The sequence below is a fragment of the Microtus ochrogaster genome, unplaced genomic scaffold, assembly GCF_000317375.1.
Source record: "Microtus ochrogaster isolate Prairie Vole_2 unplaced genomic scaffold, MicOch1.0 UNK6, whole genome shotgun sequence".
NCBI lineage: Eukaryota > Metazoa > Chordata > Mammalia > Rodentia > Cricetidae > Microtus > Microtus ochrogaster.
This window is the reverse complement of record NW_004949104.1, coordinates 11,795,347-11,811,310: the sequence shown is the minus strand read 5'-3', so window position 1 is coordinate 11,811,310 and position 15,964 is coordinate 11,795,347. Positions and strand designations below refer to the sequence as shown.

The following is a 15,964-nucleotide window of genomic DNA, read 5'->3' as shown; positions in this document are numbered from 1 at the left end:
GCGGAGCCTCCAAGATGCCGTTCCACCCGGTGACGGCGGCGTTGATGTACCGGGGCATCTACACCGTGCCCAACCTGCTGTCGGAGCAGCGCCCGGTGGATATTCCTGAGGACGAGCTGGAGGGTGAGTGCCCAGCCGGGACCCCCGCCACGAGCCCTCCTACCTGTGCGCCCAGGTGCCGCGCTGGCTGGCCGGGGGGTCGCCGGGGACCCTGCTGCACGACTCGAATGAACGACTGCGCGGGAGGCGGGACGGCCCGGCTGCCCAGTGCTCCGCCGTAGGGGTTGCCGCGGCGCGGGGACAGCGCGGCCCCTGCCCGCGTGGCCCCCGGCGCTGCGGAAACTTGCGGGGCCCCGCAGCGGGATCGTTGGGCCGCATGGCTCACGGTGACGGTGCGGCAAGGCGGCGGAGGCTGAAGCTGGGGGTCCGAGCTGTGCCCCCCGCGCCCGCCGCCAGAGCGCCCGCATATTGATCCCTTCTACGGCGCCCGCCCGTGGCTCTGCGCTCCTATTGACATTCCGCTCGTGTCGCGTTCAGAATCCAATCCGCTCCGGCAGCGAGAGAAGGGGAGAGGGCGACTGCCCCACTCTTGCCGGGTGCCGGGGCTGCCCTCATCCCCTTCTGCGGCCCTGCGAGGGACCCCCCACCCGTGCGCTGCCAAAGCGGCCGGGAGGCGGTGGCGACAACAAGTGGCCGGATTGGGAGGCTCAGTCGCGATAGCGAAGCCTGGAAGGGAAAGGCAGAGGCCGGAACCCAATCCTCCCCCGACCCTAGTCCTTGTGCCTTTCGGGAACAGGGACCGCAGCCTGTCGGCTATTGAAGATCAGCGCAGCAGGCAGCCGCTGGGGTTCCCGGACTGAGTGTCCTGGGGCGCAGTGAAACCCCTGGGGCCTTCCTAGCTCCTTCTCTGCTGAGATTGGGGGCGGGGGTATGCTCAAGATTCCCCTCCCCCAGGCCTCTTGAGGACCCATATGGAGTGGAGTGGGGACTCTGAACTGAAGGGAGTCTTGGTCCCTTAGGATGTTTGTCGGCTGCTGGGGGAGGGGCTGATATTACCCAGAGAATGGGCCAGTCTCCTATCCCTGGAGTCGAGGGCTCTCAGCTCTGGGGTCTCATCTGAGCCCATAGGAATGCATTGGAGGGACCAACGCGGAAAGGACAATAGTAGGAGCTCAGGGGGAGCCTTTCATAAAGTCTTTTCTTCGTCCAGGCCTGGCCTGGGGCAAATTTTGGGCGAGTAGACTGTGGCGAGAAAGAGAAAGCAACTCCCATGCTCACTGCACCACAGGCACCAGACACCGCTTCCCAAAGCCAGCCCGCTCTCAGGTACAGAGGGGCCTCTCGGCCTCAACACAGGCGGGACAGATGGAAGGATGCTGTCCCTGACCTGACCTTAGCATTCACCCTGTGAAACCCAGGTCCTGTCCTGTCTGGACCAAAGCAGAGCCTCCTTCAGGTAGAGGGAAAGGGGGGAGGTGATAGGGTCTGGGAGGGGCACACGGCACAGGCCAGTTTTCCTTTACTTTATCACCTCTTATTCTGGGCCACGCAGAAGCCTTCCTCCTCATGCCTGGGACAGAGGCAACATGTCTTCCCAAACCCCAGGCAGGTTTGGCTTCATTCCCTCCTTTGCTTCCAGCATCCCAACCATGACCCTGGCTCCACAGTTCCAGGTCTCACTGTGTCCCTCCACTCCTGATCCCCTGGTACTAGAGTGCACACTCAGGGACAGGGAGAAGCTGAGAGAGACTGGCATGCAGGGGTGGGTAGGGCAACGGTGGGCAGTGCAAGGGCAAGGAGGCCCAAGATCCATCTGAGCCATCCCGCGGACATGCTGGCAGAAGCCCAGCCGCGTTAGTCACCATCCTACCAAACACACACCCTGCTTCTCTTTGATCCCCTTCAGGGCTAGCGGAGGGACCCTGATGCAGGGGGCACCTGAAGGACAGGGTCATCCCTGTGGCTGGCAGGTGGAGGGCACAGAGCCAGCAGACGCCTGTGGGAATCTGCACATGAAGGCAGGAAGTTGTCCCTGGTTCTTGGCTGCGAAGGCCCTGTCCAGGTCCCGGGCTCCTTGCTGCAGGCTTGCATGCCAGGACTGAGTGCGGAGTGGCTGTCCTTCCTCCAGATGCTACCTCTGCCCTCTCAGCCTCTCCAGGACACGCTAGCATTCCTGTCCCAGGGAAGTTGGGGTGAGACCCAGGCCCATTGCTGGAAGGAGTTTGTGAGGGAGCCACATGGACCAGAGAGGGTAGTAGTGGCCTGGGATGAAATACTGCAGACACCTCGTGCCTGCCTGCTGCAGAAATCCAGGGGGGGGGGCGGTCAGTCTGTGTGGGCGGGGGACCAGGAGCAGGAAGGGAGGAGGGGGATGTGGGGGTGAAATGAGAACAGCCAGGCAGCACTGGGTTCGAGTCTCCACACTCTTGGCTCGTGGGGTGAACTTGGACGATTGTTTGCCTATGAGTCCTGGTTTCAGCGTCTATAGAAGCGGGTTGGCGTTGTCATTTCCAGGAGGAATGGCGTGGGAGTACTCAGCACAGGGCCTGGCGGTGGGGGCTGAGGACCCAAATGTAACGGCAGAAGAGACTGAGGAAGAGCACCTTATGAGCCTGGAGAGTGTAGGGTGGCAGCAAGGGGCGTGGGGATTGGCCAAGAAGGCGAGTTAGGGGCCAGACTGGGGACCCTTGGCCCTGGGGAAGCTGTTCATAGCTAATTGGCAGGGGGAGGAAGGGGCTAGCAGAGTTAACTTGGAGGTCCACCCCAGCCCCTGTGAGAGAGGCAAGTGTACTTCTCCTGAATACCCCACCATGGTTGGAACAACCCCCCACCCCCACCCCGCCTTCTGAATGTATCCAAGCAGGGACCTCCAGGAACACGGAGTCCAGCATTCAAGGGTAGGGATGGAAATGGCCGGCCAGGAAGAGGATAGAGGAAAACAGCCACACAGCTAGGTTCCAGGGTGCACACTTGACTGTGGAGCCTGTGTTGAGGGTGGCCAAATGGGGGGCACTAGGGTAGGTGCACATACACCCCCCCTTCTGCCTTTGCTTCCTTAAGCCAAGCTCAGCAGCCGCCTCTGCACAGGCCAAAAAATCAGGGCGGATGAAGAGTTGGGGCGCAGGGCCAATGCCGCGGACAATGGCAGCCATCACAGATGACTACTGCCCCTTCAGGGTCCCCTGTCTATCCAGACAAACTCCGTGGCAGAACACTGCTTCCTTTTGGGTCTGCTAGAGACTCGGCTCCTGTACAGCCACAGGTTAGGGAGGGTCTAGGAATGTCAGACTAAAAACTGCGAGTAGGGGACATCAGCCTGGAAACCTAGAGGCCCTGCCAGCCCATTCCCGGGCCAGACATCCCTATGCCAAGATGGAGTACAATGAGTTTTGTCTGGCCTCACAGGGCAGGGAAGGAACAAGGCTTTCGGGGAATGCACCTAGCAATATGTCCATGACATACAGTGACAGGCACCCTGAAACCCACCCCCTTAAGGAACCCTTAGCAGAGGCCAGACCCCAGCCATGGGACAAGAACCTCATCCTAGACTCAGAGGGAAATAAGTGCCTTGCCCCGGTCTTGGCTGCTGAGCAGGGGGGAGCTAGAATTCAAACCCAGGCCTTGGGTTTTGTTCCCGCCAGCACGCAGGCCAGCCTCACATCCCAGGTTCACCCAGGCCTCCTTTCCCTTCCCACACTGCCATCTGGGATGGTCTGATTGACAATGGCCACCTCAAAGTCAGGCTTGGCCAGACACTTGCATCTACGATTGTTCTTGTTCCAGCATTGATTACAGAGAGCTGCACTGTACAGGTTAACGGTAACGATGGGCCAGAGCTGGGATTCACCCCGGATCTGTGACGGCAGACCGCGGGGTCTGTGACAGCAGCTGCTTCTCTGACTCCCTGGGCCTCTGTCGGCAGATGGAGGTGAAACGGGCTGGGTCGGCACTCTGAAACTTTAGTGTGAGCTAGGTGAGCTGGGAGGGTGGGGGTTGGGAGAGGCACAGATGGAGAGCGGCCTGGCTATGAGTTTACCCAGTAGCCTTGGGAGGTCAGCCCTGCCTGAGCCATGATGTCTTTGGTACCCACGCGGCTGTCTCAGAGCCCGTCCCCTGAGCATATATCCCGAGAGTCACTTGCTCATTATTGTCCCTCCTGTCTGGAGCATTTTCCTCGCGAACCTCAGAAAAGGGCATCAAGGCAGCCCTGCAACTGGGGAGTCACCTTGAACCCTGCTCAGACATCAGCTCGCAGCAGAGGGTGGCTTTCGCAGCAGCCCCGCCGTATCTAGGATTTTCCTACCCTTCCTTGAGCTTCCTAATTGACTTCATTTTCCAAGGGGTACAATTTCTGACTGTGCCGCTCCCCAAACCAACCCGTGGCTGCTTCCCTCACCTCCAGCTTTATCGCTCTCCTCTGTGGGTGGCCCACAGACCTTGTACGAGGTGCGCAAACCTCTGCTTGAGCCTTCCTCTGAGGGCTCTAGGAGACTGGCCCAACATCGGCCATTCCGTCCTTTCATTATCGAGCAGGTTCTGCTCCAGGGAACGGGGACACTGTCGCAGAACAATCCATTTTAGGGGAAGAGAAGATGTGTGGAGGGGTGGGCAACTAGAGCAAAGGCCAGGCCAGCTCGGGGCAGAGCGGCAGAGTCATGCCAGCCGGGACTCCGGGCTACACCTGAGTTAGATACGAGAACAGAATAACGCTGCAGACAAAGCAGCAGCAGGTTCAGAGCGGTCTTGGTGTCCCCAGGCTTGAGGGTCCCCTGGGGACTGTGCCCATGACACCAGTCCAGAAAGGTGACAACATGGATAGAAATGAGATGGGGCGGGGGAGGAAGAACGGAAGCAGACCTCCACTATCCAGACAGTTCTCCGCGGCAGTCCTGGCTCCACGGCAGCCATGACTGCTGCCAGGCCTTCTCTGGTCACAAGGGGCAATTACCTCCCTCAGGGCCCAGGAAAATGTTGGTGGTACTCAGCCTAGAGCTGCCAGGGTCCAGAGTTTTCAGTACCACCTGGATCTGGCTCCAATCTGCCAGCTCAGCTCAGCTACTTTCCTGGCCCTAAAGCTCCTAGTACAGAAACCAGTTCCCGAGACTTGCCTGAGGTGTGTGTAGGGGGTGTGGGGGGTGGGTGGGTATTGTTTACCTCAGCCTACCTGTGGGAGAGCCAGGTGAGGACTGAGACCTGGGTGGGGTCAAGCCACCTTTCTGTGGGCTATGACTTCTGCTCTGTGGCAGGGCCACACTGCTGGCCCGCACTCTGTGAACGTGTAACTAGCAGCACAGTGTAGGAGCCTTGAATTCTCAGTTAGGCTGGCCTCCCGGCCTCAGTAGAGCAGCATGGAGCACCTCATGTCTTTATTCTCACACACACACACACACACACACATGACTTGACTGCCTGCTGAGTCAGGGGAACAACTTAGGCAAAGGGGCCAGGAGGCTGCCAAGCGAACAAGAGCCCACTGGGAACTGGATCTAAGGACTGAAGTCTGTTCCTCTAGGGCAGTGTTCTTTAGGACCCTGCCGAGTGGGATAATCAAGGCAGAAGCAGACAGACAGGTGGGGCAAAGGTGAAAGGTTAGGGCCCTTCAAGTCCTCCCCCTCCCCGCTTCTGCCTGAGTGCTGCTCACACATTGCACCCACTTGCTGTAGGTAAGACTAAGGCTGGTCTGGGCGCATGTGTTGAGTTGCCTGGTCCCCAGGTCCTAGTCAAGTGGATCCTCCCAGAATCCCTCAGGTCCTCAGGCCTCAGTCTTTCCTACTATGCCATGCAGAGTATGAAGCTCAGAGATCATGCCTGGGTCTGGTGGGGATCAGCTATTGTATCTATTTTCATCTAAATCAGGAGGCCTGTGAATTTTAGCCATCACTTAGTAGCTTGAGTCACGTGGCCATCCCACCGTGAGCTAATACTGCCTGACGGCAAGAGTCTGAACTGGGAGAGGAAGCCCAACAGGAAGATGAGGCAAGAATCTGGCGTTCTCCCTGTGCCCACCAGGAAGGCTGTCAGACCCACGGGTGGCCACTGTCTCAGGCAGGGTACACCCTTGTCTCCTCTGCCTTGCATGCCCAGAGACTCCAGATCACAGCCCAAGAGTGACCTGGACACCCTATGACAGAGTTCTAGGTTCTGTGTGGGGCTCAGACCCTAGGAATCTGGGAAAGGGGTCACTGGGGTCAGGCCGAGGTTTCAGCCTTCTGTTCCTCCACAGAGATCCGAGAGGCCTTCAAGGTGTTTGACCGCGATGGCAATGGCTTCATCTCTAAGCAAGAGCTGGGGACAGCCATGCGTTCCTTGGGTTACATGCCCAACGAGGTGGAGCTGGAGGTTATCATCCAGCGGCTGGACATGGATGGTGAGATGCCCTGCCTCGATCTCCTTCCCACCATCACTTACTTAGGCCCCAGCACCTGAACCATAGAGGCTGAGGCCACTCTGGCCTCTTACCTCTTGCACTTCTCAGCCTAGAAAGTGAGGGGACAGGAGGTGTGACAGCCACACACAGGATCTAAGACTGCCCCTTCCACTCTGGTCTGAGAAGGATTTTAAGGTTGGAAAAGGGGGATAAAATAACTCTCAGCTTCCATCACCCAAATAAATGGTAGCTGTATTTGCCACCTGCTATTTTTATTAAAGAAAAACTCCTAAGAATGATTGGCAATGCCAAGTCCCCTCTGCTTCATCCCACCTGTTGCCTCCTGGCCCCTTCCTCTCCTTCCAGAGCAGGCACTGGTCTGGGCAGCTGGCTTCATGCTGAGCCTTACTTCCCATCTGAATGGCAGAGTGATGATCGCTGTGCTGGGGAGCCACAGAGAGTTCTGAGTGTACCAGGAGAGTTCACACATCTGGGGACCATCTGCTGCTCTCCTCCCCCAGCCCCCAGGAGAGCCCCATCACCAGCTCAGAGCCTGGCATGTTAGGCATCCCTGAAACTGACTGGAGGCTCAGGGAAGGGGTTGAGGTCCCATGGAAGGCCTGAGGCAGGCCAAGACTCCATTTCATGCCTTTTGAACTCTGGGGTGCCTTCATGCTCTCAGCCTGACCCATTCATTAGTCCTGTGCCCACTCTAGGTGATGGCCAAGTGGACTTCGAGGAGTTTGTAACACTCCTGGGACCCAAGCTTTCCACCTCGGGGATCCCGGAGAAGTTCCACGGTACTGACTTTGACACTGTCTTCTGGAAGGTATGCCCTGGCTGCCGGGACTCTGCTGTGTGACTGTGGAGGTGTTGAGGGGCCTGTGTGTGGTCAGATCCACACTGTAACGAGAGGAACAGCCACTGTCCACTAGATGTCCTGCTTCCTGGAGGCCTGGGCTCCTTGAGGCAATGGACCAGGTGGTCCTAGTCTTACAGGATCTGGAGGCTTGTCTTTGGACTTGTGTTCCTACAGAGTGCTGGGTGGGGAATGTGGCAGGGTAGTGGTCAGAGCTTGTCCCTTTTGCCACCCAAGTGTGACATGCAGAAGCTGACAGTGGACGAGCTGAAGCGACTCCTCTATGACACCTTCTGCGAGCACCTGTCCATGAAGGACATCGAGAACATCATCATGACCGAGGAGGAGAGCCACCTGGGCACCACCGAGGAGTGTCCTGTGGACGTGGAGAGTGAGTGGCCGGCCTTGGGACCTCGTGGGTGGGTTCCGATGCTTGAGCAGGGGGCACACCAGGGGTTTGAATGGGGCCTCCTTGTCCCCAGCCTTGTGTCCTTGTTTGCCCCAAGTCAAGTCCACGTGCTGAAGTGCAGACCTGACTCCATCCCTTTGCTGTCCCCTTCTGTCTTCCCCGGTGTTCCTGGTGGGCGGCTGCAGCCTGTTCCAACCAGCAGATCCGCCAGACGTGTGTGCGCAAGAGCCTGATCTGCGCCTTCGCCATCGCCTTCATCATCAGTGTCATGCTCATTGCAGCCAACCAGGTGCTGCGCAGTGGCATGAAATAGGCACTAACGGGTGCCCGCCTGGCACACTCCACACCCACTGCTGCCTGCAGCCTTTCCCCTCAGCTTACTCTTTGGGCCACCACCCACAGGCACTTTGAGCCTGGACACTGACCACCCCAATCCTAGCCCTATACCCTGCCTGTGCCCCTACCTGGCCTGTATGTAGCGTTACCTTCCCACCACCCAGGAGCTCCTGGGAAAGGAGGGGCTTTACAGGAGTCCCTAGGATCCAGTTTGTGCTGTCATCTTTTAGGCAGGCGAGAAACTCATGTCCAGAGCTGTGGGTGGGGTAGAGGTGGGCACAAGCTGGGGCTCCTGGGTCCCTTCCTCTGATCCTCCTTAGACTCAAAGCCAGTCCTCCCATCCACCTTCTAGGGCCTGTGTCTGTCCATTTCAGAGGTGAGGAGCCTGAGGCTGGGGGTGGGGGCTAAGATCTGGCTTCAGATTCTTCTTCCACATGGCTTTTCAGGAAAGGCAAATGCTCATGCAAGATGGGGCATCAGAGGTAGCTCTGAGGCCCACGAATTGCCAAGCCTTCCACCAAAGTTGTCTCCCAGCACAGAACCTAGAAACCCAACTGAGGAGGAGAGCAGAGCCCCTGTAGCCCACACGACTTCCCCATTGGCCAGGGTGCAACCTGAAGGACCTGACTCCCCTGAAGATCTGGCCTGCCCTTCTGGGGTCCCACTTCTCTGTACTCCCAAGGCCGGAGATCCAGCTCTCATATGCACTCCACGTGTGCCATCCCATTTCCTGGCACTGGTGCAGCCTGGGCAGACGCAGGGCCGAGACAGTTGGCAGAGTCCTTGGGCTTCTTTCCCTAGCCTGGGGCCACAGCCACACTGGCATGCTCTGTGCCTAGCCTGGCTGAGCCCCTACTGATCCCTAAGCAAGAAGGTCTGTATGCAGAGGACACCCTGGAGGGGATTTTGTCTCATTCCAGCCCGCCTGTCCCCTGACGGAGGCAGGAGGACAGAGTCAACAACATGAGTGCCAGCAAGACCATGGAGGGCAGACTTTCTTTATCAACATTTGGACGCTTCTCACCATCTTCTCAAGATATGCCCTGAGGGATGGTGGGTGGATGAGGAGGCCAAGCTCACAGTCTCAGAGGCTCTAGGGGGAGCAGTGGGAAGGCAGCCCCGCTTCATAGGTTGAGCAAATGTCTTTACTGTGACTGGTGACCAGGAGAAGTCAGGCGGGGAGGGGGGAAGGGCTCAGCCCCACTGGACTCTGGACTGTAGGGACCACCCTCCAGGAGGGGGTGCCCGCAGGGAGGGGGGCAGCTCCTGCATTGGTGGCCAGCCCACAGGGTACTGGAAGACAGTGGTTCTGATGGGTTCCGCCCTAGAGAGAAGAAAGACAGAGTCAGAACGGGGCACCTCCCAGAGCCACCTTGCTCTCCCACCGGCTGTGGGGATGGTGACCTCCTGCATGGCCCTTCTGGAAGCAGACGCTCAGAGCCAGCGACCTCTTCTCAGAACTGAGTCCAAGACGAGGCTCCAGGCAGAGACTGAATGACAGGAATGGTTTTGGGCAACATGGAAGTACTCTTAGTGTCCACCTGTGGGGACAAGTTAAATATATATGCACGCCAACAGCAGAGAATGCTATGCAGCCTGTATAAAAATCAAGGCCTATATGCACTGATGAGGAAAGATATACTATGTAAGGAGAAAAAGCTTATAAAATAATGTATATAGCATGATACTATTTTTGTTTAAAAATATATAACATATATAAATGCATAAAAACAACCCTGGAGTCACAGAAAATGTTAACAGTGGTTCTGAGTGATGTAGTTATGGATGGGGATGGTTTGTTTTAACCTTTTTATACTTCTCAAAACTTTTACCAGCACATAAGCCTTTGAAACTAGAAAAAAAAAATCAATTTTTTAAAAAAAAGCCTTACCGCTTATGCCACTCACTCTCCTTACTATTCACCTCCCTAAAGTCAGAGCCCATCTGAGTGATCCTTAGGGAGGATCCCTGGGTGCAACCTGTAGTATCCAGGCCCAGAGCAGCATGCAGGCAGCCTGCCCCTGTCCCCTACCCAGACCCCGCAGACCTAGGCCCACCTGCCTGATGTCTCAGGCTGGAGACGAGTGGTAGGGATGGCATCTATGCCCCAGATCTGGCACTAGGAGGTCATCCAGTGACACAGTCATGAGGGGACACATGGTCTAGAGAAATCCCGGAATTCAGGTAGGGCAGTGAAGGGTCAGCCACACGGCAAAGTTTTACAAGCACATAAACCCTTAAAACAAGCGGTGGGAGGGGGCGGTTCACGCTGTCACCTAACCTTTCAGTTTCTTCTGCCTCAACTCTCAGGAAAGGAGAGGTCCTGGCAACTCCTGACCATCTTAGGTGCTTAGCAACCAGCCCTCTGCAGAAAGAAGAACCTGAGCCTCCAGTGAGATGTCAGGACAACTCAGGACCAAGGTGGTTATGAGGACTGCCTCAGGGTTTGCTTGGCCATGTCCATCCAGTCTGTAGGGCCAAACCCACTGCAGTACTGCCTAGCGTGGAGGTCTTGCTGAGAGCCCCAATGCAGCTTCCAGAACTCCCACTGGGAGGATAGGGACACCCTGGCTCAGTGACTCGCTGCCTGCTGAAAGTGCAGGAAGCAGCCCTGACATGACTGACGGGGCTGGGGTTTATAAGCACCACCAACCACAGTAAAGATGGTGTAGGAGAGAACTCCACAGTTGCTGAAGGGAGTATACCAGAGAACAGCCAGCCTAGGGATTCCTGTGGGGCCAAAGCAATGGTGGGGTTCCCCCATGGAGGGGTGGTCCTGGGGAGTTCCTGCCCCTAAGCCTCAGACCTTTAAAGTGGCTCATCCAGTGCCTTGCCTGCTCTGAGGCCCCCAACAGGGCATCATTCATGTCCACTCGTGGACACTGACACCCTGCCAGGACCCTGCCTCAGAGCCCACTCCTGCAGAGCACAGGGGTCACAGGTATGCAGTGCTCTTCATGGCCTGCTTGCTCTGTGTACAAGGGCAGCAGCAGGAGCTTGGCATGCCCCCAGCTCTGGTCCTTATCAAAAGGAAAGAGTCTTACAGGGATGAATGTGCAGGACAGAGTGCTGGCCCAGAGAGGGGTGCACGTGGGAGATTAAGAAGGATAAAGGCTCAATCACAAGAGCCAACAATAGGAAGCGGACAGCACTGCCTGGCGGGCCAGGGATTAGTCTGTGCGTCCGTCCGAGGTCTGAGGCCAGTTGCTCCCTTCTGTGGCTGCTGTCTGCTCTTGGCTAGTCCCTCAGGGTCAGGACTGAGGAAATGAGCAGACACCAACAGTCTATGCCTTTGGGAAGCCTGTGTCCCCCATTAAGGAGAGCCCACAGGTCTGGGTGGTGCTAAGTGAGTCAGGTGGCATCTGTGCCCCAGGGAAGAGAGCATACATCCTGAAAGGAGGAGTCCCTACAACGGGCCCTTGGTGATGCCATTCAGGCTAGGGTCCCTGATCCCCAAAATGTGTCTTAATAATCACCATGTCCTGGTCATCATTTCTACCAAAGCTTGCAGGCAGCAGGGTTTTGCTGGAGAAGAGGTGAGAAGGCAGCACCCAATGACCCAAGCAAGGTTAAGAGATGGGTAATAGGTGCTGTCCCCAGGCCCTGTCCCTTTGAGTCTGGGTCCCAAGAAGATACCTCAACCTCAATGGACATCGCAGGGTCTCAGATGGGGTAGAGCCTGGGGCCAAGGGACCTTTCAAAACTGGTGGGGCTGCAAGGGCTGCAGAGGACAGTCAGGGGCTAAGGGAACACTGCTCTCACACGGCTCCTCTCGGGGATGTGAGACAGAACTGGAAAACCCACGGTGAGTCCAGAGATGCAGAGGCAGAACCCAATGCTGGGGACACATGTCAGAGTAAACTACCACCTCTCTCCTGTCAACTCCTTTCGAGGCTGCATGAGTGTCTCTGCCCAGGAAAAAAGCCATCTTGCCTGGCACCCTCGGGTGAGAGGTTGGGCAGAAAGAGACAACAGGCAGCTAAGAGAAAAGCAATTCCCTGGAAGTGGCTAGGAGGAGAGTGGCCCAGGAATCAGGATTCGAACTTCTATGAACCTAGGGTGGCAACTTCCCCACCAAGTAGTTGGCATTGTCACTTCGGACCGGCACCTGAAGTGGTGGTCCTTGGGCAGTCCTGAACAACTTAACAGAGGAGCCGGGGCCTAAGCAGCAGGAAGAGCAAACTCCAGAGTTGCCCAAGTGTGTGCCAGGCTCTGAGTACCTGGAACCATGTACAGGACACATCGCGAACAGCAAACCGAGCCATCATGTGGCCGCCACCTCTAGTGGCAACTTGGGCTTCTTGTTCATCCTCAGTTCTCATATCATCCCCTGCTCCTGTATCCACTCTAGGCATGTCTGTCTGTCTGTACTCAGGCAGGGACTGTGGGCATGCTGTCTCTACTTGCTTGCCACTAACTCAAGTTCAGAGACAGGGTCTTCCTGAACCCTTCTCACCGCCCCAATGTGCCCAGGCTGTCACTCACAGGGAAGGGGACTGCTAAGGAAGAACAGTGGAGTAAGCAGCTGCTACATCACAGTTACCAAGTAGAAAGCTCAGAGGAACACTTACGGTGGGCTCAGAATGAGCACCCTGTGGGCTTCTGACCAGCATGACCCTTGGACACTGTTGAAAGAGCCTCGATCCCTTCAAATGAGTCCAGAAGAAAGGGGTGTCATATTCCATTTAAGTTCTATCTATACTATGTTTTTAAAATGGGGTACAGACACAGGGTACAGGTTTGAGCTGAAAGTAAGATGGGGCTGTAGAGGAGGTTCAACAGTTAAGAGCACTGGCTGCTCTCACAGAGGACCCAGGTTTGATCTCCAGCACCTATCACAACCATCTAAACTCCAGCTCCCAGGATCCAACTCTTCTGGCCTTCACAGGCAATGCACACACATGGTACGCAGACAAGTATACAGGCAAAATATCCATACACATAAAAATTAAACCACTTTTTTTTTGAGGGGTAAAATACAAACGTGATTTTTTTTGGGGGGGGGGCTTTCTGAGACAAGTTTCTCTGTATAACAGTCCTAGCTGTCCTGGAACTTGTCCTGTAGACCAGGCTGGCCTCAGACTCACAGAGGTCTGCCTGCCTCTCCTCCAAGTGCTGGAATAAAGTGGGCGCCACCACCCTGCACAAAGGTGATTTTAAAATGCACAGCAGGGCTGGAGAACAGCTCAGTGTGAAGGTTCTGCCACCAAGTCTGCAGACCTGAACCCACAGGGTAGAGAGAACAGCTTCCTAAGAGCTGTCCTGATTCCCTTCTGCATGCTGTGGCGTGTGTGTGTGTGTGTGTGTGTGTGTGTGCGCGCGCACACCACCTCCTCCCAAATAAATGTAAAACAACAGTTTTAAACACAATACTAACCCTCAGCCTTCCCCCATGGCAGAGCCTGGAGGGACATTTTCACCCACAGAATGTCTGACAGACATTGTAACATAGCTAAGCCACTGTCCCTTGAGGCCACAGCATAGCAATACAGAGGGTCTAAAAATCAGAGGCCGTCTGTACAAAGTCCCACCCACCTCTTAAACCAGCCTTATCCCTTCCTCCTCCTCTACCTCTAACACCTGGAGGGGCCTGTGGCCTTGCCTTTGGCTGTGTCACCTCGTGGCTGCAGATGCTCCTGCCCCTGTCTGCTGAGGTGAAGTGTGGACGGCACTGACTCCAAAGAGAGGAGCACACGGCCACTCTAATAGTGCCTGGCTCAGCTAGTACCTGTATACGAAGGGAGAGATTTCCACTTCAGAGCATCCTGAGTTCTCAGGGATGCAGTGGGACAATGACCCTGTTGTCATCCCCTTGCTCTGCTTTCTTCCAGGGCCCTACAGGGGACACTGAGCCCCAGGGACATGGGGACCTTAGCTGCCACAGCAGGCCCTGACCTTTTGCCATGCCAGGTGTGGAGCCACTAGCCTCTCCTTCGGCCATATGGGGTGAGCTATTAAAAGAAGGGCCAAAGGACCAGGCAAGTCTCCAGTGCAACTCCCTCTAGCTGGGGTTTGAGAACCCAAGATCTCCCAGTGGAGCCACACCTCCAGGAAGGTCTGTAGTGGGGGTTCATGGTCAGATTGGCTCAGGACACTTCCATGAGAAAGGAGGAGGGATAACCCTGGGGCCTGTACCTGATACTTGGGGCTGAGCTCAGCCTCTTGGCTCTCTTCTCCAGCCAGTCCTCCAGGTGACCCTCAGGAAGCTCAGCGGTCTCCAGTGGCCACTCTCTGGCCCGCCTCTCCTCTGTTGGGGACAGAACGACAAAGGGTAAGGCCACACCCCCACTGGCCTGAATCTCACTCTTGCACCAAGCAGCTATCCTGGGCAAGCCCTGGGTTGGCATACTGGTCTGTCAGGGGAAGTGAGACAGCAGGTTAGGAGAAAGTCCGTCTCCTTCATCCCACTAGCTGCCCAGCTCCTCTGTCCCCAGTGACTCAGTGGTGTAAGCTTCACTCTGCTCTCTGTGAGACATGACTGCTGTCTCCAAGCCTTGAGGAGCTAGAAGCAGGACAATGAACGCAGGGCTGAGTTCTCAAGGTGTCTCAATCCGGGACGCAGGAGGCCCTGTGGACTGTAGAATGGGGCTGAATCGCAGCTTGCACCTGCCAAGTCTGATTGCAGGCAAGGGAATAGCCTCGGTTCTCCAATGAATGGAAAGAATTCACACAAGCTGGTGTGTGTGAGGCTCTCACTAGTGTGGGATGGGGCTTGAGCTAGGAAAGATAAACTTGCTCAGGACCAGGCTCTACACTGACTCCACAGGTGTCATCTCACTCATCTTCACAACCATTACTGTCTCCAAGGTTCCAGGGGCAGTGACAGAACCAGTGCCATTTAAACTGTCAGCTGCCCCAGGCCTCACCTTATCTTTCTTCCCACTAAACATGGCCTCCTGCTCAGGCTCTGTGGCCTGTGTTCCTTCCACTGTGAGCCAACTGTTCCGAGAGTACATGTCCAGTGCAGCTGGCCCCATGTGGCCTCACTTCCTCCCTGGGAAAGCTCCTGGAAACCCTGGAGGTGCCAGACTGCAGGTCCTTCTGCCTGGATGCTGGCTCATTTTCTCCACCTGTTCAGTAAGGAGCTACAGGGGATGGTGACAATCACCAAGTGGGACTTCCAGGATCTGTAATGGGAACGAGCAGCAGAATCCAAAGGCAGACACGCCAGCTTTCATGGAAGCCACAATCACCAGGCTGTGGGAACCTGAGCATAGGAAAAGTGGCTTATTGGGGAGGGAGGCAGGTCTCACGTATATTCTGACTTGAACTAGCTATGTAGTTCAACCTTAAACTCTTGATCCTGTCTCCACCTTCCAAGTCTGAGACTACAGGTGTGTCACCAGTCTAGTAGGGAAGTGTTCTCTGCAGACTTCTGTCATCTGCTGGTGCTGAGTGGGGACTCGTGTTCCCTGACTGCGGAGGGAGGAAGGAGCAGAGGTAGAGAAGGAGGGCATTTGGAGGGAGGGAGCATCCAGGAACAACAGACTAGCAGGTGAGCCGAGTGCATGCCCTCGGGTGCTGGGAAGAAGTCACCTGTGCTTCATTCCCAAGGAACACAGCCCTGCTCTTGATGTCCACCCAATGGGGCAGCTCAGGGCCTCTCCATTAGCCTGGGCAATCAGAGGCTTATTCACATAGAACATGCTGGAAGGGAAAGAGGGGTGGCATAGAACAGTTTCCTGCTATTAGAACCTCTCCCGTCTCCAGCCCCCAATTCTGCTTCACCCCTACGTACCCTCCACCTGGATGCTCAGTTCCTGCAGGTCTCGTTCTGACATGTGGGAAAATCTGCAGTTGGAGCCAAAGTCGCACTGGCCTGCAATGGGAAGACCGTTACTCTCCACTCAGGAGGGTTCTACTGAGTTTTTACTAAAACTCTGAGTTTTAGGGGCAGGATTTTTTTTTTTTGGTTTTTCGAGACAGGGTTTCTCTGTGGTTTTGGAGCCTGTCCTGGAACTAGCTCTTGTAGACCAGGCTGGTCTCGAACTCA

The 15,964-nt window shown here is 56.1% G+C and overlaps 3 protein-coding genes across 5 annotated transcripts in view; 1 reads left to right on the top strand and 2 right to left on the bottom strand.

The window, feature by feature from the left end:
• The window catches only part of LOC113458171 (translation initiation factor IF-2-like), a 15,436-nt gene extending 14,717 nt beyond the window's left edge, over positions 1–719 (bottom strand). For both annotated transcript variants that reach the window (XM_026788742.1, XM_026788740.1), the window contains exon 1: positions 164–719. In XM_026788742.1, coding sequence (XP_026644543.1) covers positions 164–467 — 304 coding nt within the window. In that variant the 5' untranslated portion in view covers positions 468–719. The remainder of the gene's footprint in view (positions 1–163) is intronic.
• Positions 7–8,973, top strand: Cabp7 (calcium binding protein 7). The gene is made up of 5 exons (XM_005366141.2): positions 7–123; positions 6,224–6,367; positions 7,084–7,196; positions 7,464–7,617; positions 7,821–8,973. Exons 1-5 carry the CDS (start codon positions 15–17, stop codon positions 7,946–7,948), a joined length of 648 nt encoding a protein of 215 aa, XP_005366198.1. The 5' UTR covers positions 7–14; the 3' UTR covers positions 7,949–8,973.
• A 185-nt stretch (positions 8,974–9,158) lies between these two features.
• Positions 9,159–15,964, bottom strand: part of Zmat5 (zinc finger matrin-type 5) — a 29,577-nt gene continuing 22,771 nt past the window's right edge. For both annotated transcript variants that reach the window (XM_005366142.3, XM_013353405.2), the window contains exons 4-6: positions 15,710–15,790; positions 14,107–14,218; positions 9,159–9,295 (exon numbers count right to left, since the gene is read on the bottom strand). In XM_005366142.3, the coding sequence (XP_005366199.1) occupies positions 9,166–9,295; positions 14,107–14,218; positions 15,710–15,790 (323 nt within the window). In that variant the 3' untranslated portion in view covers positions 9,159–9,165. The remainder of the gene's footprint in view (positions 9,296–14,106; positions 14,219–15,709; positions 15,791–15,964) is intronic.